General features: G+C 43.1%; 1 protein-coding gene across 7 annotated transcripts in view; it reads right to left on the bottom strand.

Moving 5' to 3' along the window:
* Positions 1-25,843, bottom strand: part of CTNND1 (catenin delta 1) — a 101,811-nt gene that overhangs the window by 30,116 nt on the left and 45,852 nt on the right. For all 7 annotated transcript variants that reach the window (XR_014444367.1, XM_083146115.1, XM_083146116.1 and 4 more), the window contains 7 exons: positions 19,867-19,932; positions 19,221-19,361; positions 15,870-16,285; positions 7,116-7,344; positions 6,434-6,656; positions 4,434-4,629; positions 2,445-2,562 (listed from right to left, as the gene is read on the bottom strand). Coding sequence is in view for 6 of the 7 variants with exons in the window: in XM_083146115.1 (XP_083002241.1) it covers positions 2,445-2,562; positions 4,434-4,629; positions 6,434-6,656; positions 7,116-7,344; positions 15,870-16,285; positions 19,221-19,361; positions 19,867-19,932 (1,389 nt within the window). In the remaining variant the exon portion in view is untranslated. The remainder of the gene's footprint in view (positions 1-2,444; positions 2,563-4,433; positions 4,630-6,433; positions 6,657-7,115; positions 7,345-15,869; positions 16,286-19,220; positions 19,362-19,866; positions 19,933-25,843) is intronic.

The following is a 25,843-nucleotide window of genomic DNA, read 5'->3' as shown; positions in this document are numbered from 1 at the left end:
AACACTTTTCTGCTATTTTCACTCGTATATGTCTTTTGGTTTTTATAGGTCGCCTTTTAAGAAATAAGAATAAAAAGGTTTTACATATACTTTCTGTCCTCCCCAATACATTTTAAAATAGTCTTCCTTTTGGTGCACCACGTACAGGCAATCTTTCTTTCCCCTTCCTGGTATTGCTCAACTATTGTCTTGTGGTAGCACACCCCGACATTACTACTATACTAATCTGTACCAATTAAAATACAGGGGGCCGTATCATAAATATTATACTACCTTTCCTGTGCGACCAGCAGACCTTTGTTATTTCTACACTATGATTTAATACACCATGCTTAATATTACGAATATGTTCTAAAAATTTTATTTTTAGACATCTTTTAGTTTTGCCGATATACCTGAGACCACAATTACACATTAGTAAATAAACAACGTGTGTAGAATTACAATTGATAAATTACTTAATTCTATGCTGACCGAGGGCGGCATCAATAACCGCAGCAACTTTCTTGTATGTTTTATTAATTTTTTAAGTGTACCCGTATTCTTACAGCTGGTCATTATTGGTGTCCCAGCGTTAATCCGTGATTGAGGGTTTTTGAGTGGTGCGCTATCACTAAGCAGCCGGCACTGGGTTGTCAAGACCAACAAAAAATAGTTACTAAGAGAGAGGGGTGTGCCGGCGCTAGCTGCTTCAATAAGGTATACTCAACGGTTTTAAAAAAGTATAAATTTATTTAGCACAATAGTCTAACAATACATTTCTAAAAAACATATGTATGCATACATGAAGAATAAAAAATGAAAGATAAAAATAATGAATAGAATATTCAAGTGGTGCTGTAGTATATTGATATGAGCAAATTGCGCAATAGAAAGTCTAGGACTCCATAGTGAAATTGTAGATTACCATCCTTTTTGTGCATCACCTGGATATGGGGCTGGTCCAGGGAAGGTGACTCCAGAATGTCCTTGCCTTGTATTGCCAAGGGTTCCCTATTTGGCGAATGTCCTCCTTTTGGCTGGATTATGACTATGGCGTATATCCCAAATGAAAGTCCAGTTTTTAAGTGGAGTATTTTGATCGTCGTCAGGAGAAAAAAGGACTGGTCACTCTTTAGGTGGATGGGGGGTCCAGACACGTGAAACATCAGGCTCAACGCGTTTCCCCGGCTTGTCGGTGGACGGCTTCCTCAGGAGCAAGTGTGGACTGGTAAACTGGTTTACACTGGGCTGTGACTACCAGTCCACACTTGCTCCTGAGGAAGCCGGCCACCGACAAGCCGGGGAAACGCGTTGAGCCTGATATTTCACGTGTCTGGACCCCCCATCCACCTAAAGAGTGACCAGTCCTTTTTTCTTCCGACAACGATCAAAATACTCCACTTGAAAACTGGACTTTCATTTGGGATATACGCCATATTCCTAATCCAGCCAAAAGGAGGACATTCGCCAAATAGGGAGCCCTTGACAATACAAGGCAAGGACATTCTGGAGTCACCTTCCCTGGACCAGCCCCATATCCAGGTGATACACAAAAAGGATGGTAATATACAATTTCACTATGGAGTCCTAGACTTTCTATTGCGCAATTTGCTCATATCAAAATACTACAGCACCACTTGAATATTCTATTCATTATTTTTATCTTTCATTTTTTATTCTTCATGTATGCATACATATATGTTTTTTAGAAATGTATTGTTAGACTATTGTGCTAAATAAATTTATACTTTTTTTAAAACCGTTGAGTATACCTTATTGAAGCAGCTAGCGCCGGCACACCCCTCTCTCTGTTAATCCGTAATTGTATTTTCATTGGTTGTTCATTCTGTTAAAGATCAGGCGAGACGTCACGGCCTGTGACGCTCTACCCGACCTGACTGCTGCCACTCACCACTCCGAGCCGTTGCCGGTGTCTGTGTCCTCCTGCATCTCGCAGCGCAATCCAGCGCATGTCAGCTGTAGTGTCTTAGAGCTCCAAATACGCCCGCAGTGGATCCGTGAGCAGCTTTGCCTTTTGTGTGTATATATTTATGCCGTGTGGTACCCAGCCCACAGTGTCCATTTATTTGGTAACAAGCAACTTCTTTTATCGTGGATCATTATCTTTGTTGGATCCAATAAAAATACTCTTAATGCAACATGAAGCGCCCTCTTCTATAATCTTTGTTTTAGATTTGTTTGTGCCTTTGGCAGCCGTGTATTCACGAGAGGAGGAGCTGCAGTCAACATATAGTAACTTTGGTGAACCTTATTCCAATAGACTTGGTTTGTTTCAGCTGGTATCTGTTATCGATCAGCGCTCAAACCAGCACCTTCTTTCTATATATCTATATATATTTTATTATAGGCCGATTTTCATAGAAATACATTTGGGAATTTTTTTGCAGCTTAACATGTCATAATAAAAAAAAAAAAAATCTTAATTTCAAGTAAATATGTACCTTGCTGTCAACTTGTCCGTGGCCAACTTCAGAGCGTAACAGGTGAACTACTGAATCCACCAGCCCCTCACACTCTCTCATTTTTCTGCGTGCTTCAGAGCGTTCAGATGAAATGTTTCTGAATTCAGAGAGGAATTGAAATAGAACGTTTCAATAAGAACACACAAAACAATACCCAAAAGCTTGTCTTATTTCATTGAGAAGTGTAAAGAAGCATATACATGGTGTGCTTTCAGCCCCATTTCTAGGCAATCTGACTATTTGGTCACCATTGGGACCAAATTCTGAAGGATCTGTGCTTTGGACTCCAAAAAGAACTTGCTGTAGGAAAGGTGTTGAAATCTACACCCAAAAACTAATAAGGTATTCAGTGAGACTTCAAAAAAACACATGCACTCTGGGTTCACATTTTAATACCATCATTATTCAAAATTATTATACTGAACACATATATATTCGTTAGCAACATTTTTAAATCGGTTAGTTATGTATGGTGCAGGTACACATGCCCTAATTCACAGACACTTTATTAGATCCCCCATGTAAATTAATATTAGTACTATGATACACAGTTTTATACTAGTTCTCTTTAGCCTCTAAATTATGTTAAATACATTTGGCAAACCTGAGACTAGTTACTTTCTTTTTTCCTCCTATTTATATGCTCTCATTTACATTTGGTGTGAATAATCCCCTCAGAAGAGACTCCTGGCTTCATATAAAAAAGGAAAATAAGCACCCACATCCCAGGGTGGGGTGCGGTGGCCTGTGACCACACACTCTAGTAAATACAAACACAGTGGGCCCAGCACTCACTACAACAAACTAACTCACCTTAACATCACCCTGGGATGTGGGTGCTGTTTGCACCCCATTCCTAGGAATGGCGAGTGTGTTGGTACTTCTGTATCTATATATTTGGGTTGATTTTTAATTAACCTCTGTTGCTGTGATCATAGCTTTCTCATGCACCCTAGATAAGCTCATTTACCTGAAACCTGTGACAGCTGCCCCTTTAATACTAATTCAGGTGCTGTGTTTGGGATTGGTCTCACCTTATAAAAGCCATTAGTTACTTGGCAGTTGAGCATTAACCCAGGAAAAAAAACACATGTTCATTTTAGCTATGATGTGTAAGCAGGTGCCAGGTTCCTAAGAAAACCAGTTTCTAGTGTAGGACTTGCAGTGAAATGGGGTCCCTTGGCGATGGGCTGCAAGCTTAAATGCATTGATCAATTCATGAACTAAAACCCCATTATTTATTAAGAACAGAAGAACTAGCACACCTCCGTTCGTAAATGCTTAAAGTGCTTTTAGTGATGAATGAATAAAAATATCCTGGGCATTAATCCAATAAGTGATCAGAATGTCATGGATACTTATCAATACTTCTGAGGGAGCTGTCCAAACAATCCATGCAGCATATCCCTAAGGGGGAAACACTGACCGTAAATCTCTCTCTCTCCACAGAGTGTAGGAGAGAGAGCTATCCACCGGCACCCAGCCTGTGTACCCGACACGGACGCTGCAGCAGGACTCCAGTGAATGCACACCAGGAGACTGATGGTGACCGATGTCTAATGGTTATATATCATATGGTACTGAAGACCACACTGAGGAACAGTGGGGTACGAGACCTGAATATTTGTGCCTTTTATATATGAGCGAATCATTCCTTTTTTAACAAAATATTGCACTATGAATCTACATACATACACACACATATTAAATATAGAAGAACACTGGCATAATCATAAAGACCACTGGCATTCTACATGGGATTGTATATACAGAGCAAGATCAATAGCCATAACAAGCACAACTAAAAGTATGAAATACTCTACTTCAGATTTACAACTTAATATATTGCTTCACGAAGATTCTTTTATCAGCTTTGTAGACTAAACTACCAAGTGCGGTAAATAAGATCTCATCAGAAAAGATAGCAAAGCGTAAAAAACTTGAAAGTACCAGAGCTATTATACTTACCTCAAACATCCTGTTGTATTAACCAGGGCTGGCTCCCACTCTATATGCCTGGATTTACTTTCGTCGGCATTCACTGCTCCATTATCTCTCTGCCACCCAGAATATGGAACCAGAATCTCCTGGGTCAGAGTGTACAGGGCTTGGTCCACAAGCTCCATCTTTATTGAGTCCAGAGAGGATAAATTCCAGAGGGTGCCTATGGGATTTGTAACAGAGGAAAGTAATAAACCAATTGAAATGCATAATTGGATGAAAAAAAACCTGTATGTGATTATATTAAAAACACTTTATTACTCCAGAGAGCATCTAACCCAGGAACTTGTACATCTGCATGGACTGAGACTCCAGCCGGTCAACCCCCAGTCCAAGTGCCCCTCCCCACACCCAAAAGTGTTCCCCACAGCCAAACCCCCACCACCCACCAGCAGGACCCCGGTGCTCATACCCGCACGGAGCCCCCACTGGTCCCCTAGCCCACCAAGGTCGACACAGGGAGGCCGACACACACACCAGAGCCTGTGGAAGACACAGCAGTGAGATGCACAGTGCACCACTGGTTCCAGTGACGCCCATCCCCAGGGTGACCACCCCCACCCCACCCCACCCCAACCTTTTGTTGATAGACATTTTATCCAACTTGTACCAGTTACAATAAAGAGAATTTGTTTCACTACCATCAGTCTCACAGTACATTTATACCTTGGTACAAACGATCACCACACACATCAGAAGCCACAGAGTGCACATTTCTATCCCCAATACAATATCTATGCTACCAGGTCTCTGGACAAGACCCAGATTTGCTGCACCACCACACAGCCTCTAGGGTAGAGCGCAATACTAAAACCAAATTACAAATAGTGTGATACTGTATAAACAATAAATATTTAAGGTGTAATAAGACCTACAATAAAAAGGTTAAAAATGAACAACTTAACTGCCAGTGCTGCATCCTGCTAGCACGATGAGGTGTAACATAGTAATATAGTAATTAAGGCTGAAAAAAGACATTAGTCCATCAAGTTTAAGCTATCTAACTTGTAACTACTGACTTGAATAAGTCATATGTATAGGATTCCCTTAGTAACAGTAGTTGCTGTAATCACCCCCACCTGCAATGAGTTCCAGAATTTTACTGCTCGAATGTTGAAGAAGCCTCTTAATTCAGTACGGAATTTCTTTTCCTAGAGTCTCAGTATATGACCACGTGTCCCAAGTATAGGCCTGCTAGTGAACAAATCATCTCCCAGTTCTATACAATTCCCAATCCTGTATTTGAACATACTAATCGTATCGCCTCTCAACCTCAAATTCTCCAGTGAAAACATTTTCAGCCTGGATAACCTATCTTTGTATTCTAGTGATTCAAGACCTTTTACTAGCTTAGTTGCCCTTCTCTGTACCTGTTCCAATTCATTTATGTCCTTTTTAAGGTGTGGTGCCCAGAACTGAACACAATGTTCCAAGTGTGGGCTCACCAATGCCTTGTAAAGAGGCACTATCACATTGGCATCCCTTGAATCCATATCCCTTTTAATGCATGCCAGTGTCCGGTTTGCTTTTGCTGCTGCACTTGAGCAGTGTGCACTCTTACACTACAGTCCTTCTCTAGAGCAGAGTTTCCTATGATAACTCCATTTAGCCTATAAGTAACTTGTTCATTTTTGTTGCCATAATGAATTACTTTACATTTTTCAACGTTAAACTGCATTTTCCACCTTTCCGCCCATGTTTCCAGTTAATTTAAGTCAGTTTGTAGTGTTTCCACATCCTCTCCCGAGTTCATTTCCTTACCCAATTTCGTGACGTTTGCAAATTGACTTCAAATATCAGTGTCCCAGCGTCCCCACAAAAACAATCAATGTGTTTCGGCCTTCTGCTTGTGCTGGACTTCCGGCAAAAGGACGAAACGCATTGAGTTTTTTTGTGGGGACGCTGTGACACCTCATCGTGCTAGAAGGAAAAAATAAAAAAATGTATCTTAAAAGTTCTGAGCTCACCAGTGACACACTCTGCCATATCCCTTCCGTCCCGGCCATCGCCTCTCCTGCGCAGCAATCTTGCCAGAGCGGGGACTCCATCACAATTCTTTACTGCCATCTTGTTCTCCCGGGCAGGACCATAGGAGAGATTCTTAAGTGCCCCACAAGCTGCAAGTCTGACAGGGGCCCGAGGGTCCTCCAAGAGGCTGATAAGAGGTGGTATCCCACGTAAACGACACACCTAAGAACAAAAGTGAAGTCATTTTATAAAGACCTTGATAACAATAGTTTTTTTCCCCCATTAAATTGGGATTCTAGAAGTCCTTTTCATTTACTTGGGGTGGAAAGGGTGGTTTGGAAGAGGAATTTAATATGGCCAGTGTTGAAGCATGAGCAATGTCAGATTACCAACAATTAACCAGTATTGCAGGCAATTAGGTTAGGAAGTATCAGAGTATAATATAAAAAAAAAAAACACTTTGCTTTTTGATTTAAGTAGTGACTGTTCTCGGGATTGTTGAGGATGCATGAGGACTATTACAGAAAAAAAAGTCTGGAATATCTGACCGTATTATAAAAGCACTTATTGAAACAGCCATTTGGTTACAAATACGTATGATCAGTGATCAGGAAGCAGATGGTCAAGTATATATAATGATCTGTTTGGAAAACCTGCCTTTTAAAACACACACACACACACCTCTTTTTTAACTTCCTCATTACGGTAGGACAAGTGCTGCAAATAAGCTGCAGCATTTAGTCTGACGGCATCAAGAGTGTAACTCAACATAGCTAGAACCTCTGGGAGTTCTGGCTGCCGCCAAGGGCCACTAGGGGCAATGGTGAGAGAAGCAGGTCCAAGGCTGGAAACACTTCCAGCGGGATGCAAGGATGATGCATAAGGATCAGCAAGTTGATCTTCATAACTCCTATGGAAGGAAAATTGAAATATAAATATTAGACAAATACCCTACAACATACTCTATTACAAATCTACCAAGTCTACGTATTTGGATTAACTGGTTTGCTCATATTTAAAGCCCAATCATAGAAACCAAAACACAGTGCCTATGACTTCCTCTTCCACTTCCACTTTTAGAAGCTTGGTTAGTCGTAAGGTGTGTAAACACTGAGATTTTTGTTATTTGACTAAAGGTGCCCATGCACAGTACAATTAACGTATGCAATTTGAACTAGATTGCATTGCATACGTATTGCAATGCAATGAGATGCAATCTAGTACAAAATGTATGTGCAGCACATATTTTTGTGCTGTGTGATGTGCATTGCACCTGTTAAATTTTACCATGTATGGACACCTCAAGATTTGATGGTTATGCAATTTTTGCTAACTCATGTGCTATTTACATTCAATTTGCGTTCTATAGTCATTACTGCATTGTCTATTTGGCTTTTTTCGATATCAGCTGATTGGGTGCGCGAATCGATTAGGGATCAAAAGCTTAAAACCATGTTCGATCTCCATTTGAGGTCTGCAATATAGATTTGATTTTGACTATATAGTCAAAATGTCATGGTAAGTCTTAGCGTGTATACAAATCATTAGTCATCTGGTACTGGCTGAATACGTATAATCTTTGTTTATCTAGGATCAAAATAAGTCAGTCAGCACAAAATGGCTGGATACCATTTGTGGACTTAACCACTTTAGTGGTACTCACACGTAAACGTTCTGGGATGAACAGAAATGCTGATCTCCTCAAACCCAGAAGTTCTCCGTGCTGTACTTTACACTCGTCTCCTGACTGAGTGTAAAAACATCATAAGAGAGCTTATTGTGCCATCTTGTGGCACAACAGTATTGTTCAGAGTGCACCACTATTATAGCTGAAAGTATCATTATGACTTACTGTAGCTAAATGTATCATTACCACAGCCAGCTGTGTGTGCAATACAAAAGTATCCAGCTGAATCATGGCCAGAAAAAAAAACAAATAAAATGTGTGCGGAGGCACTTCTTGCTTTTATGGAAGATGAATCTGTAGACGAATTTAGCCTTTAGGAAGAAAGTGTTAAGGTACACATACATACACATACCAATTTCCCGGTACTTTTTGTGCTAAAATCGCATCACATGTACAACGATTCTATTTTAGTACAAAAAGTACCGGGTAATCAGTACGTGTATGGGCAATTTAAGAATTTGTTTATATCATTTTGATTATATACTCTGCCTTCATGGCAAAATATTCTGAAAACGAATTATTGTATTCTTAAATACATTTTTATTTTAAATTAATTTTCATGATCAACTCATTTAAAAAAAAAAAAAAAGTCCTGGGAGGGGTGACCTGGTAATAGAAAACCCTCCACTGGAGGGGTTAAAGAACATTAATCTAATTTTGACCTAAAATGTACTTGTGTACAGCGATATCTTTTACCATCATGCATGAAAGAAGTCAGCACTCAGACTTCAAAAGTAAAACAGCATGCTTTTTATTTAAATATAGAAGTCTGGCAACTGCCATTTTCTTCCATGTATCGGGTCTTTATTCCAAGAGTGGCATCGCAACAAGGCTTTTTTTTAGGACTAGTAGGCATACGTATTAAAGCTGATCAGCTGAGCACCCAAAACAAAGACATACAAGCAAGTACTGGAAAACTACCATTTGCAGATACAAAACTATATTCCCAACTTTGATAGCAAGAAGAAAACAAAAGGGGATTTTTGTAAGAACTTACCGTTTGATTCCCTTTCTCTGATTATGGTCCTGGTGACACAGCTCACATTGGGATGTAGGAGGGTCCGTAGGAGCCAGGCACCTATCCTAAAGCTTTTCAGAGGGGTAGGCTCCTCCCCCTGCATCCCAGAATCCTCAGTTCAACTTGTAAAGCCACTGGAATACATTAACTCAGTACAACGCCTGAACATATTATATGCACAACTTCAAACTTTCTTTTAAATCATTATAACATGAACCATCATGGACACTGGCATACTTACTGAGCGTAAGGGAGGGATCGCTGTGTCACCAGGACCATATCAGAGAAAGGGATTCGAACGGTAAGTTCTTACAAAAATCTCTTTTTCTTTCAATGGTCCTGGTGACACAGCTCACATTGGGCCATTCAAGAGCCGGTCCTTTGGGAGGGTACGCTCAGGTCTGCAGCTCTCACCACTGCTCGCCCGAGTGATGTGTCCTCCAACGCGAACTCATGGAACCTATAGAATTTGGCAAAAGTGTGAACAGATGACCAAGTAGTGGCCCTGCATACTTGCTCCGCTGTAGCCCCATGTCGAACCGCCCAAAAGGTGGCGACAGACCTGGTGGTATGTGCGTTGATCTTAGCCGGAACAGGCCTACCAACTTTACTATATGCAAATACAATGACTGAGCGCAACCACCTAGCAATTGTCTGCTTAGAAGCAGGCCAACCAATCTTGTGCACATCATACAAGACTAATAAGGTATCTGTCTTCCTGAAACCTTTAACCCTGTCCACATAAATGCGCAAGGTGCCCACTATATCCAAATTCCGTAATTTGTCCCGTTTCTTAGAACCCTCTGGGGGTAGAAACACAGGCAGAACTATCTCCTGATTCAAATGGAAAGCAGAAACTACTTTCGGCAAAAATTGTGGGACTGTTCGAAGAACAGCCCTATCGTCATGAAAAATAAGGAAGGGAGGCTTACAGGACAATGCTCCCAACTCCGAAACCCTCTTTGCAGAGGAAACAGCCAATAAGAACACAAATTTCCATGTTAGGAACTTACGGTTAGCCGACCCTTAACGGCTCAAAAGGCGGCTTTTAAAGACACTCCAGCACCAGAGACAAATCCCAGGGTGCCACTGGTTGCTTGCATGGTGGTTTCAACCTGGAAACCCCTTGCAGAAAGGTCTGTACCTCCGGAATAAATCGCTATCTTCTTCTGAAAATATATGGACAGAGCTGATATCTGTACTTACATCCTACATCCTGCAGAAATTCTAAAGTAACATAGAAAGACGGAATATGGAAGTATGAGACTTCTGTCTCACACCACCTAATATAGATCTTCCAGACTCTATAGTAAACAAAGAAAGGGGCAGGAACCAAGCGCTGATCTTGTTCACAATTGATGTGAGTCAATTCAGGTATAACCTTGTCTTGAACCGCCCACAGAATAGGTTTCTTTAACTGTAGCAACCTAATGGACCACACTGACCTTAGTGATGGTCCCTATGTACGCATAGCGTTTTCTTCACCCTGAGGAAGGACCCTGTCAGAAACGCGTTGGTGTAATCAGGAGGCCAGAACCAGGAGGGACCAACATTTGTCTTATTCCATCTGAGCGGACATTCTATCCCAATCTCATCCCGGGTGAGGAGGATTATAATGTTTGTTGGCTCCACCTGGTAAAGGCTCCTGTGTATTTTTACTATTTTTATCTGTGACAATAAAACTTCTTTAAAAGAAACCTGCTATCGGTACTGGTGTTCTGATCTGAGGAAACCTGAGCTCCGAAAGAAACCATTACGGGAACATAGGGACCTACACCCAGGTCAGTACATTCACCCTTAACCTTTGGAGCGGTAGATGACCTCTGAACAAAAAGAGTAAAGAAAACGCTATGTGTACATAGGGACCATCACTAAGGTCAGTGTGGTCCATTAGGTTGCTACAGTTAAAGAAACATATTCTGTGGGCGGTTCAAGACAAGGTTATACCTGAATTGACTCACATCAATTGATTGTGAACAAGATCAGCGCTTGGTTATTGTCCCTTTCTTTGTATACCTGTATTGTGGAGGAGTGGTGCTCCTGTGACAGAAACTGAGCTGCAGATCTGGAGGCTTGGTGTAGTTGGGAATCCCTTGTTTTTCAGACTCTATAGTAGTTGGCAGAGGACACCGACTTCCTGGCCCGGATCATAGTATTCACCACAGCCTCTGAGAAACCTTTATTTTTCAAGATGGTGGTTTCAACAGCCAAGCCGTCAAATTTAGCCGAGCTAAATCCAGATGAAGAAACAGTCCTTGGCTTAGCAGATCTGGCATTTGAGGCAGACGCCACAAATCCACTGATAGTCTCCAAAGCCTCGAGTACCAGGATCTCCTTGGCCAACCTGGAGCTATCAGAATCACCGGAATTCCTTGGGACTTGATTCTCTTCAGAACCCTTGCAAACATAGGAAATGGCGGGAAAACATATGCTAGACTCCCCACCCAGGGAAAAGTCATCGCATCCACCGCCTCTGCTAAGGGATCTCTTGTCCTGGCATAAAACCTGGGAACTTGATGGTTGAACCTGGACGCCATAAGGTCCACCTCCGGGGTCCCCCAACGCACAGTAATCTGCTGGAAAATCTGTGGGTTCAGACACCATTCCACTTCGAGCAGCTCCTCCCTGCTCAGGAATTCGGCCTCCACATTCTTCTCTCCGGGAATGAATATCGCCGATAACGCCGGAACTTTCTGCTCCGCCCACAAGAAGATCCGGGAGACATCCCACATGGCCAGGTTGCTGCGTGTGCCCCCCTGATGATTCAGGTACGCCACAGTCGTGGCATTGTCCGACTGAATCCGCAAGGGGAGACCCTACAGTTTGTCTTCTGCCAGGGACAACGCCATCCAAACAGCCCGCAGTTCCAGGATGTTTATAGGCAAGATTGACTCCTCCGTAGTCCACAGGACCTGAAGCCTCAAATCCAGGACTACTGCTCCCCAGACCCTGAGACTGGCGTCGGTAGTGACTACCAGCCAGTACCAAGACTGCAGAGACCGACCCCATTGAAGGGAATCCACCTCTGTCTACCATCTCAGAGAAGACTGGGTTTCTAGAGTCAATTCTATCCTCTCTGACTTCATGCTCTTCGTGTTCGCCGACCAAGCTGTCAGAATGTTCCACTGGAAGACCCGGGAATGGAACCTGGCAAACTGTAGCGTCTCAAAAGTCGCCACCATTTTGCCCAGCAACTTTATACCCCTCCAGACCGAGGGATTGGGTGACCCCAGAATCTCCCGAACAAGAAGGGAAATGTCCTTGGCCTTTGTCTCCGGCAGGAAAACTCGATGTAAGTGGGTATCCAGGATCACTCCCAAGAACTGGATCCGGTACTTTTGTAATATCTGGGCTCCCGTTTTTCTTATGAGGCCGCGTCCCCTCGCGGGGTTCACCACGCTTCGAGCACACTATATAAAAACAACTCGATGCGTAGTTGGATAGTATGGGTATGAAAAAATGGGGTGCATTTAACATAGGAGCCCAGATAATACATAAGTACCCTGGATCCTCTGTGATGGCACAAGTTGAGACTTTTGTAAATTTAAAAGCCAACCGTGAATCCGCAAGAACTGAATAGCTTCCTCTAGATGCTTCTGCAAAGTCTCCGCCGAATCTGCTTTGAACAGTAAGTCGTCTAGATAAGGTATCACAATGATACCCCTCAATCGGAGAGCACCCGCCATCACTGACATAATCTTGGTGAACACCCTTGGGGCTGTGGCCAGACCAAAGGGCAATGCCTGGAATTGAAAATGGCAGTCTCCTATTGCAAACCTCAGAAGAGCTTGGTGTTCCGGGTGAATAGGAACATGCAGATATGCGTCCTGGACATCCATGGACGCCAAAAATTCTCCCTGGTCCAGGCTGAGAAGCACAGACCACAGAGATTCCCTCTTGAAATGGTCTACCCATAGATGGTGATTTAAAGACTTTAAGTTTAAAATCGGTCTGAAGGTACCGTCCGGCTTGGGCACTAGAAACAGAGTGAAATAATAATTTCTTCCATTCTGCCCGAGGGACCGGAATCACCACGCCTTTTCCAGAAGGGACTGAGCCGCCCCCAAAAGAGCAGATCGGAGCCGTGACTCCTTTGGCAGTGGTGTGGGTAAAAATCTTCTCGGAGGAAGACCCTTGAACGGAATCTTGTATCCCTGGGACACAGTATCCAACACCCAAGGATCCCGATCCAACAATGCCCAAGTTTCCCAAAACCATAGCACCCCCCACTTTGATGACCGACGGGGGACTCCCCAGGCAGTTATGCTGAGGGTTTCTCATCACCTTTGGTGTTCGGCTTCTTGTGAAAAAGAACCGAATCTGGACTTAGGGGCCTTACCCTTGGAAGACTGGAACTTCCCCCTGAAAGATTGTCCTCGAAAGGAAGCACCCCCTCTAGGGGAGGGCCGAAAAGCTGAAAACCTGGAAGCTTGTTTAGCTGCGGGAGCTGGCAGAAAAGTACTTTTGCCTCCTGTAGCCTGTTTAATAATCTCCTCAAGCTCAGATCCAAATAACAACTTTCCCTTAAAGGCCAACACCTCTAAGGCCTTTTTTAATTCATTATCAGCCTCCCAGGCCTTGAGCCAAAGGACTCTCCTTGCATTGACGGACACAGTAGATACTCTAGAAGCCATCTTAAGAGTTTCTTCCTCTGCCTCAAGTACATACTCCGCAGCTGCTTTCAAAATTTCAGCTAGCAGCAACACACCTGGATCAGCATGCAAAATAGTACACAAATTGCTAGCCCAAACAATCATGGCCTTAGAGACCCAGGCTGACGCGATAAGGGGCCATAGAGTAAACCCCATTCCTTCAAATATGGCCTTGAGGTTTCTTGTTCACGGGGTCCTTAAAAGCCGCACCCCTTTGGACTGGTAGCACAGTAGCTTTAGAAAGCCATGCCACAGAAGCATCCACAACAGGCACTTTCTCCCAGAGGTCAGCATTTGCCTCCGGCATGGGATAGAGACTCAAAAACCTCTTTGGCATCTGAAGCCTCTTATCGGGCGTTTTCCAAGCCCCTTCCAAAATATCCTGTAAACCTTCATCTGCAGGGAAGGCAACAGCCTCTCTATGCTGCTGTTTAAACACCCCTTTGACAGGAGTCTTATCCTCATCGGACAAATTTAAAGCCTGCTTAACAGCAGCAATCAAATCCTCCACCCCTGGGGCCGAGGCATCCTCAGAATCATCACCCTGATCCCAGGGAATGTCTGACGTGCATTCTCCTTCCTCTCCAGACTCAACAGCAAGCAAAGGCACCGAATAAGACCTTTTAGGGGTACCCACGGTATCACTATAAAATCTGTCCAACAAATCATTAAATCTGCTAATCACCTTTGCAGTGTCCTGCATAACCTGTAAGAATCCAGGGTCTGCTTGGGTCAGAGGCAAGGAGCCTGAAGACTGCTGAGAGGATGACATGGTTTTGGGGAAGCCACCATAACATCACTCTGCATGTCTAACAGTTGCACTAAAGCATAAACAGACCTGCCCAGGGCACTGGCCCACGCATGCTCCGGTTGCTCTACCCTCTGGGGTTCACTGCCCATGGGTCTCACACCAGCGCAAGCAAGGCACAAACCCCCTTTAGTCATCTGCTCAGGGGCAAATTTGAGTGTACAAACACTACATGCGCTCAATGTAACAGGCGTTATATACAGAGCCAATGTACAACAGCCACTTATCTGTCTGATGCTTCTTCAAAGAAGAGGGGAAAGCGATGCCCAGGAAATCCAAACACACTGTAAGAATCCAGCCAGTTCAGCTCCGCAGCAAGCGTCTTGCGAATGGCGCCAAACAGAGTGAGGGAAGAGACCAAGTCCCCGCTGCTGCGAGGTCCGTAGCTTTTGGCGACAACCACCCTCAGACAGCCGCTCCAACTATAGGATCTCCTAGTTCCTAGTGTCTCCCCCTCACCTGGGGACCACTTGGAACATGCCTATGACACGCTGCTGTCCTCTGGGAAAGGAGCTCAGCGTGTAAGCTCCTCAGAAAATGGCCGCCACCATCACAGAGCGTCTGTCCCCCATGATCCTCACCTAGCGTGAAGCCGGTTTCAGAGCGCCCCGGAGCCCAGGCAGTTTAATAGAAACTGTCAGCGCCGCACAGGGAGACCAGACAGGACGCGCTTCTGTCAGCTCCTGCTGCGCTGTCAGTGTGAGGATTCAATGAGAATCCTCACACTGTGCCTACCTAGCCAAGTGTAAAAGTTAATAAAATAAAAAAACACCTAACTCTCTCTAAAGAATAGCACCCACACCGGTGGGCACCTAACACGAACTGAGGATTCTGGGATGCAGGGGGAGGAGCCCACCCCTCTGAAAAGCTTTAGGATAGGTGCCTGGCTCCTACGGACCCTCCTACATCCCAATGTGAGCTGTGTCACCAGGACCATTGAAAGAGAAAAAGGATCACGAGACCTTTCACAAATACTTAAACAGCTTGCAGACCTTGACTGGACTAGATATATCACTATTACTGTGCAGATGAATGTTATATGCCAGTGATGGCTAACCTTGACACTCCAGCTGTTGAACTACACATCCCAGCATGCCCTGCCACAGTTTTACTATTTGGCCATGCTAAAACTGATGCAGGGCATGCTGGGATGTGTAGTTCAACAGCTGGAATGTCAAGTTTAGCCAACACTTATATTCTAAACCACGGTAACTTTTTCATGAATTAACTGAAAATAAACAGATGAAAAAGTTAACGGCAATTGGCTCACCTCATTCGCCTGCGTTGTTCTCCTCCATTGGCACCCCTCCTTCCAGCAGTGGAATAATCCGGGCCATCCACATAACCGCCAAGGCTCCTGCGATCATCCTCCAGTCCATACGCATCTTCAGAGCCATACCTGACTGCAAGTAAATCAGACTGGCTACCTCCAAATCCAGGTCCTCTGACTTGCGGCTGAGGACCATATCCAGGACCCCTGTATGGCTCAACAGTGCGATAACGATTATTTGGCCGGGACAGGCTACTGTAGCCAGGATGCTGTGTAGGTGGAATCATTTGCATTGGATCTGCACCGGGTCCACGAAAATGGTAATTGCGTGGAACTGTAGTGTAGGCATTTCCACCACCCACGACATCACGATATGGGCGATCTAATGTTTGGGAATACCCAGCAGCAGGCTTTATCTATAGAAAAAAAAATTTTTATAATATATACACACACACACACACACAAACACATTTTATTTAGAGAATATCATATTGCACTTGCTAAACAAATACTTCAAAGATGTGGTAAAAGAGTGGGTGATCTTAAGCTCTGTATCCTCGGTGTCCTTTACAGTGTATTCAGTTCCCTCGACCAGATGTTCAAAATAGGACACTGTCAACTGACCTGTATTCAGTGCCCTATGTGCACATCAGGGTTTCTTTACTACTCCTTCCGGTCCACAAGACTACTGCAGGGCATAAGTCCCACACTCCCACACTCTGGAACTACTGAAAAGGTAGAACTCACCAAGGGTCAAAGCTCTATGTTCCTCAAAAAGTATCTTTGGCCGGGTTCCACACACAATGGGCATCACCGATGAATGTCCAGTCCAGTTGGTGAAAAAGTAGATACTTTATTGCATAAACAGAATCCGACACTCCAAAAAACAAGTAGAATAAGTAAAATTCGATAAAAGTCCATAAAATTAGGAAGGGAGTAGAATCCCATAATGTATCATTGCACTTTAAGAAAAAGCACGAGTAATATAAAACACATGGTCAGTTTTTGTGGGATCAAAATAGTTCCTGATAACTGGCGAGTGAACAATAGGGAAAAGAGGTTATCGCAATTAGAGATGCGAACCATCGAGCCATTGGGTTTAAATGTTAGCTTTGAGCTCAAGTGCTTTTTATAATATATGTACCAGTGATTAAAAATATGCATGATGTTTTTATGCAAAGTTGGCCCGTCATTTCCTATTTATATCTTTATTTCTCATTTTTATGTTGCGCCCATTATCTATGGGGAATTGCGCTATATGCAAGTCACAAATGATGGCCCGGAACTAAGTTGGTAGGAAAACACCACCAACACGGCAGCTATTGAAGCGCACACAGTATGCGTTTCAGACACCAGGAAGAGAGTGCGTTCCACTGATCAACATACGACGCACTTCCGCCTGGTGGATGAGAGATGCGGCCAGCTGATACGCTAGAACTGGAAGTCTAGTCGCGTACTTCCGGGACGCCAACCAGAACAAACGCAAGGAGAAAGAAACTAACATCACCTGTAACTTGCTGTATGGTCTTTTTCAAAGTCCGGATGGTGGATTATGTTATGTGCTGTATATAAATGGTTTATAAATAATGCCCAATACCACTGTTTAAACGATCATTGTGACTTGCGGTATATATTGTATGTATTTTATAGTGGATAATATTATGTGCCGGATGTTTTGTATTTAAACTGGATGTATTTTAGGAGTAAAGGAATAGTTTCCTTTCCACGTTTTAGGTAAGATCTGGTCGAGGGCAGGTATAAAAACCAGCCATCTACCAGTATCCTCCATACCTTGAAAAAGGGCTATCAGTAGCCTGAAACGCGTTGGTGGAAGGAGGTTGGTACCTGGAATCTTTGCTTGTTTTTGCTGTGAGTCCCTATCCGGATAGGAGAGCAACCCATAAAAACTTGCAAGTGCCAAGTGTCTCCCTGTCATTTTTATGGACTTTAATAGAATTTTACTTTTTTGGAGTGTCAGATTGTGTTTATGCAATAAAGTATCTACTTTTTCACCAACTGGACAGGACATTCATCTGTGATGCCCATTTGTGTGCAAAGATACCTTTTGAGGAACATAGGGCTTTGACCCTTGGTGAGTTCTACCTTTTCAGTAGTTCCAGAGTGTGGGACTTATGCCCTGCAGTAGTCTTGTGGACCGGAAGGAGTAGTAAAGAAACCCTGATGTGCACATAGGGCACTGAATACAGGTCAGTTGACAGTGTCCTATTTTGAACATCTGGACGAGGGAACTGAATACACTGTAAAGGACACAGAGAGGATACAGCGCCTAAGATCACCCATTCTTTTACCACATATTTCTTCAGGATTCTAGGAGTCTTGGGGTTGATCTAGGTTTGCAGTATCAGGAGCACGGTCATTATTCTATAATTTTTGTTTTGAAATACTTCAAAGATGTCTGGACTCAAAGTGTTAGTGCACTAACAGTGTTACTTCACAGAAAGGCAAATACAGTAGTACAATTTAAACATGCTTGGGATAGGCATATTGATATCCTTACAAAAAAAATAAGGATCAAATATGGTTTAAGGTAACCTGTTTAAAAAAGGGGCAGACTAGATGGGCCAAGTGGTTCTGATCTGCCGTCAAAATTCTATGTTTCTATGTTACTGCAGTACAAACTTTAGAAAACTGCACCAATTCTTGATTTTTTACATAAAGTAATTTTTCTTGAAGTTTTCCATTAACAAAATAAAACAGAAAAAAAAAATCTGAATCTTCATATTAACTGCAGAAAGAAGTATTTCAAAAACAGAAGAGTACGCAGCATGACAGAAAAATAAAGTATCATCACTTGTATGGAAACAAAATGAACTTTTAATAAAACTTATGCAGAGATCAATAAATAAGACATATTTAAGAACCAGAGACTAACATATGGTGTCGGCTAGTTTCACACTAGGATGCGTCAGCAGGGTACCACACCTGCCAGACTTTAAATGGACAAAATGCACTCTTCTCTTAAAGGCAGAGATTTGCTGGAACAGTCTAACTTCTACCATTCTCACTTTGTGATATATGAAGCATACAGTAACTACCCAGACTAACCAGAACTACCCATTGGGGAATAGCCAGAACAGGTGCCATCCAGGTCCTAGCAATGCAAACTTTTGCTAGAAGCAACAGAATGTTAACATACATCTAAAAAAAACAAAAAAAACAAAGCCGGGTAGAAATCAAGGAAGCACAGACAAGAAGCTAATAGAGGGAGTCATGCATCAGTATTCTGTATACATGAAACACGTCTGGAACCACTTGTTTTTGCTTTAAAATCAAATTGCCTCTTTAGATTTAGTGAAGATGATGTCGGACCAATTAAAATATAGCACTTACAGGAATGTCGCTGTGGCGAGGCTCGTCAGACATACTGTAAGACAAATAGGAGGGATGATCATCATCCAGAGCGTAACTTTCGTCAGCAGGATGACCATGGCTCTCCATCCTTATTGGCGAGTACACAAAAGGTGATCGATCCTATAAAGAAAATATTCGCAAATAAATTACCTTTTACCAAGCATCCTCCTCCACCATTTTTGCCCAATAATAATATTCGGTACTTGTGTAGTTTCACGGCGCCACTAGATCGCATGCGATTTACTATCCAGTTCATTACCCCACCATCCACTAGGACGTGGAGTTGATTTTATATAGTGGCGAGCGCAACGAGCCATCGAGCCCGAAGCGTGGTGAGCCCCACGAGGGGACATGGAATGTATTCACAGCGACTCACGATATTGCATGCCATTTGCATGCAATTCCGTGGAATACATTCTGTGTCCGCTCACCACGCTTCGGGCTCGCCACACTATATAAAATAAACTCCACGCCCTGTTGGATAGTGGTATAATGAACTGGATAGTAAAACACATGCGATATCGCATGTCAAATCGCATTCGATCTAGTGACGCCGTAAAACTACACAAGTACCTAATATTTTAACACAACACACTTCTTTCCATCCCCACCTTTATCATCTCACCTGTGTAGTGCTTATATCAGAATATTTTTTGCGCTGCCCCTCTGTGGATTGAATGATACGCCCGTTCTGCAGGAAAAACACTCATGTTAAATCCTGAAGTAGCTAAAACGTCACAAAGGCTGAACAACAACAAGACATTTTTAGAACTTAACTCACTGCTAGTGAATAGGAAGATTTAAAAGTTTGTTCTTTATGCCAGGAATAGGCTGTGAGTAGGAGTCTCAGTACCAAACAGCTAACATTTTTTTTGCCAGCTCCCTAGGCTCCTCCTTTCTACCCTCCCCCAGCCACAGGCAGCCAGTAAGCTAGCAAGTACAAGGCAGAAGTGATAAGTATAAGTTAGACCGGCATACACTCAGATCTAAACATACAGACCGGGGAACTGGAAGCAGAGCAAAACCATGCAAGCCAGGTGCATCAGGATGGGCATCAATCATAGGCAAGAACAAATAATCTCCTTTTCATAGGGGTACAGGTCCAAAAGCTATTCACTTAAGGAAGAAAAAGCTCCCGAGCTTTGCTGAGAAATCGACACTAAAAGGCTGCATCCGCCACAGTATCAAAGTAACAAACTTAAGAAACGTACTGGAAGAGGAGCACACAGCCGTTTCACGAAGTTGCTCCGCACAGGCGAGAGGTCCTTAAAGTTTCAAACTAGAAGAACAAGATGATACCATGGCCAGGTTAAGAAGGACCACATCAGAGTACTTATTACGTGGTCAACAGAGTTTGTGAAAGTCCCACAGAACAAAAATTCTGTCTCAAAGCCCCCATAAACAGGTCGATTTCCTTAGATTCTGACAGATTGGGCCGATATATCTGATAAAAAAAAAAAAAAAAAAATCGACCAAGGTGTCTGGGATCAAGTGTGATCCCGTGCGTATCAGATCCTGTAGATCATAGCATGATTGGTATATCAAAATCAGATCATCAGCGGCCCATTGAGTGTGCTTTTTATCACTAGTGATGTATCTTATTAGATTCCCCTTGAACTCCCCCGGCAGCTCCCCAGAAGTTTTTATTTATTGCATTAGAAAAACGGATGGCACTTCCCGGTGAGATGCCAGGTAGACTTCAAGGGAAAACAGGTTCAGTTTGTGTGAGGGGGACATTTTATGGAGATCCCTCATCCAATCTACATAAATGCAGAGAGACCACATAACATCCAAAGTGAAGAATCAGGAGCTTGTAAAGGCAGGGTCCGTGATCACTTGGTTGATGAAAATCAGAAACTAACTTAGGGAGGTAACTTAATTGTGACGAATCAGAAAAGGAGAACAATATGTGCTCATGTCTGACAACCGCTCAGTATTCAGACTCAAAAAAAAATCTATTCAGTATTTTCTGCGAGTCTGAATATATTTTTGAAGGCAGCGATCATTTACAAGAAAAAAAGAAAAAAATCAGCCTGGTTTGGCCTTGTAAAGAATTGCTGCTTTAAAATAAAAAACCCTCAGAAAATGCTGAACCACCCGCAACTCAGAGGCTATTACATTTGGCCCTGTGAAACGGAGCACATGCCAAAGGAGGAGGCTAGAGAGCCCAGGATCTGCAGGGATGGAAGTGTAGAAGGATCGGTGTCTTTAATTCCTGAAGTTTGTCCATAGGGAGAAACACTCGAACCTAGGATTCCAACAAGGCCCCCAAATGTCGAGTCAGAATGAAGAATTCATTCTTCAATTTATGATCCATCTGTGGGACTGGAGAAGAAAATCTATCATATGTGCATGCAAACACCCCACCAAGGACTTATGGCGACTGAGTCAGTATAAACAGGCTGGCCAGAGGAGCAAAGACTGTAATATGTCTGCACCGAAGATAAGCTGCCATGGCACTCATGGAGATAAGAGTAGCAGTGAAAAGATCAAGTTGCAATGCCTGAAACTGGAAGTGTTCCTCATGGACCGTAAATTTGAGGTGGTTTTAGACCAGGTCTAGTGTGGGTGCAGGTGATGGTGACCTTCCACACTGGCAGGGAAAAAAGCTAAAAGCCGCCATACCTTCTGTTTTACTGGAGTCTTCTGTCCCCCCCAGAGCTAGTCTTAGGATCTCCGCATTATGGTTTGATAGATGTACCACCCCAGTCAAACTCCCCACCAGACGCTGTTCCCAGTGTGGGCTTGACTAGGGCTCCCACTGTGTGATGTACAGCTCTGTCTGAGAGTCTTAATCAGTGTGTTGAGGGTTGGTGGCGTGGCACTGAGGGCGTCATGTAGGATGGCAAACTTTGCACAGCTCCAAAAAAAAACATAGCTTGCACCTGCCGAACTAAAAGTTTGTAGTTTGAGGATGTCCTCCTCACAGCCTATAATCAGCATAAAACCTGCATACAGAAAGAAGATTATTAACACCATTACCACAGTGGTAAAGGTTTGGCAGCGAACATCAAATTACAAAAATTGACAGTATGTTCATCTAAATTTATCCAGGGTGTTGAATACAGGTACAATAAATGGTCACGAATGTGCTGGTTTGGATGGACTCAAACTAGGAGTACCCCAAAATGCACACATAAAATTGCAAAATTGAACTGCTTTGTGAATCATAGCCCATGCACTAGGTACAGTGGTTTTTAAACTCAGTCCTTAGGACCTCACACAATTCACCTTTTTCAGGTCACCCGACAGGTGCACTCATTACTCACCGACACATTTTAAAAGATCCATAGGTGGAGCGAATTATTTCATTTGATTCTGTAAGGAGACCTGCAAAACATGCACATGCATGTGGGGGTCCTGAGGACTTTGAGAACCTGTGCACTAGGGAATTACATTCTAATGAACTGGATGAGAAACAGAGAATGCTCGATTTCAAATGTGCACAGGAACCAGCTGCAACACCCTCCCTGGGAGAACTTGCTGTCAACTCAAGTCGCCAATGCAAAAATAGTGCACAGCTTCTCTAAATAAACAGAAGAACTGGGATAGAATATGTAGGGAGAATAAGTTCTTCATACTGTAAAAAAGAACATTCATAGCTGAAATTTCAGCTTTTGAATATTAAATCAAGAAATAACACATTTTATATAGTCTGTTTAAATAAAGCATTCCAACATTATCTGGACAAAAAAAGGCCAGATCATAGATACATAACTGGGAGGAAGTGCCATTCACAGGGTTATGGACTAAGTCAGGGGTTCCCAATCTTTTTTTAATCACGGCACCCTAGAGTATAAGAATTTTTTGGACTTGTTTCCTAGCACGGCCACCACGATTTCTATCGTGGTGGTCGTGTCGGAAAAAATCGTGTCGGTCGCGTCGGGTGCATACCAAAACGCACACGACGCGACCGACGCGATGTACCCGATTTCTCCATAGGCTTCAATGTTAAAATAATTTAACATTGAAGCCTATGGAGAAATCGGGTACATCGTGTCCATAGGCTTCAATGTTAAATTATTTTAACATTGAAGCCTATGAAGAAATCGGGTCCATCGCATAGGCTTCAATGTTAAATTTTTTTAACATTGAAACTGAGTCCATTTAACATAGTAAAAAATGGTAAAAGGGCCAATATGGGCCATTTCTCATTGGGGATGGCCCCGTCATGCGTGTAAAAAATAATGGCCCCCCATTGTGGCCGCCACCCCCACGATTGATGCAAACCTGAAGCGTGGCGAGCCCGCGAGGGGCGGCGGTGTGCGTCCTCCAACCTTTTCATTCCCCTACTATCCACGTCGGCGTGGAGTTGAGAATAGATTAGTGTGGCGAGCGCAGCGCGCCCCGCGAGGGGACGCGGATACCTTCACAGATCCCTGCGTCCCCTCGCGGGCTTCACAGGTATCAGCGTCCGCTCGCCACGCTTCGGGCTCGCCACACTAATCTATTCTCAACTCCACGCCGACGTGGATAGTAGGGGAATGAAAAGGTCGGAGGACGCGCACTGCCGCCGCTCGCCACACTTCGGGTTCGCGTTAATCGTGGGGGTGGCGGCCACAATGGGGGGGCCATTATTTTTTACACACATGACGGGGCCATAGCCAATGAGAAATGGCCCTTATTCGGCCTTTTCCCATGTTTTACTATGTTAAATGGACTCAGTTTCAATGTTAAAATAATTTAACATTGAAGCCTATGGAGAAATCAGGTCCATCGCATAGGCTTCAATGTTAAATATTTTAACATTGAAGCCTATGGGGAAATCGTGGGCATCGCGTCGGTCGCGTTGTGTGCCTTCTTAAGGCACATGACCGACGCGTTGTACCCGAGTACTGTTTTTATCAAAGGAAATCGCGGGCATCGTGTGCCTTAAAGTTAAGGCACACGATGCCTGCGATTGTGGCCGTGATAAGAAACAAGTACCAATTTTTTTTTGCGGCACCCCCAGGGCAAAATTATTTTAATTAGATTGGATTTATATGCGATTCTTAGGGTCAGTTATAGGGAAAAGGTCAGGAATGGCTTCTGTTTGTACACATTTTATGATTGGCAGCCACCAGCACTGGTTTTGCTTATAAATAATTAACCATTAATAATTTGAGTTGGTCCTGGACTACCAACCCACGGCATTGTCTGGGTAAACAATCAATAAGGTGACACAAAATGGTCAACATGTACAAGGTTGACACATAAAAAGATAAACATGTTTTATTGCTGTACATTTCAATCACATGGACCCCAAATTAGTGCACAGTGTACACTCGCCATGCTCCGGGCCAGGCACCTTGCTGCATTCGGCACACTTTACCACTCCCAATCAGGTGGTAAAGTATGATAAAAGGAAGAAGAAAAATCTCTTGTCGACCTTGGGTCTGTGTTGATCATTTGTTACCAACCTGTTGATGGTCTACCCATCAACCACATTCCACTCACAGCCCCTGAAAACGGTAGTGTTGTGTATCAGTAAAATGCAATAGCTCGGATTCATATGGGAAAATCAGAGCACCTCCAAGCATTGATGCTTCATGCATAGCACCTTATATTCTGCGTGCTTTAAATGAATGTAAATGACACACTGTTCTGCAACCCAGATCAGACAGACCATAGCTTTGCACAGAATACTTTTTATTTTCTGTAAAATGCCACCTATCAAAAAAACAAAATTAACAATATCTCTCTTAAGGTCTTCAGATCTGGCTGGTTGGAACAAAAATATGGTTATGGATGAGAGCAAATGTCAGTTCACCATTTGCTTGGAAAAAATGACAGTCACTCATCCATAACCATGTTTTGATTCCAACCAGCCAGATCTGAAGATAAATCTTACTAGTGTATATGGGCACCTTTATTCGAACATACTATGGTGTGCTCACTGTGGGCAAACTGCATTAAAACTAGAGGATCTCCAAGCAAACCACCTTCACCATTATTATGTAAAGATATGAATATATGGTATTGTTCACAGTATGTTAAACGCAAAAGGGCTGCCATAGCAGAAATTCCAGAGCAGATGACTATATAATACAGTCAAAAAAAGTGAACAAAAAACAATGTTTAGACCATGAGGATCAATGATCCTTGGGCAGTGGAATTCTCTCTTTTTTTTTTTTTTTTTACACAGGTTTTACAGCTGTTTGCTCGTGGTAACCACATGTTGGAAATTATGAGTAATGTAGGGGTTTAACTATATGTGATGCATAAGAACACTACATACAATATTTACCACACAAAATGGCTGCAAAAAGGCCAAGCCACATCTCCCAATGTCTGTTTCTGAGCTGGGACGGTTGTAAGATATACAGAACCCCAGTATAGAGTTTCTAATTTGGGATAGAGCTGTAAAAAAATGGTTGCGTACTGTTGCAACTCTAATGTTGGTTTAGTCCCAGTGCAATCTTAATTAAATGCACTCTTTTTTAATATGTTTTTCATCAAGGCTATGCAGCGGCATTTTTACCGTTGGACACTTCTTATTTGCTTTAAAGCAAAGACCACAGTGTCGTAGGTATGAGTGGTAGGACAGGATTTTGTTTATCTCCTGGAATGGCAAATTTCCAGCAGAAGCTTTCTGTGGAGCACTAGTGTCTTAATGGTTGTCT

Source organism: Crinia signifera, chromosome 6 (genome assembly GCF_055691185.1).
Source record: "Crinia signifera chromosome 6, ASM5569118v1, whole genome shotgun sequence".
Classification (NCBI taxonomy): Eukaryota; Metazoa; Chordata; class Amphibia; order Anura; family Myobatrachidae; genus Crinia; species Crinia signifera.
This window is presented reverse-complemented; position numbering and strand designations above follow the sequence as displayed.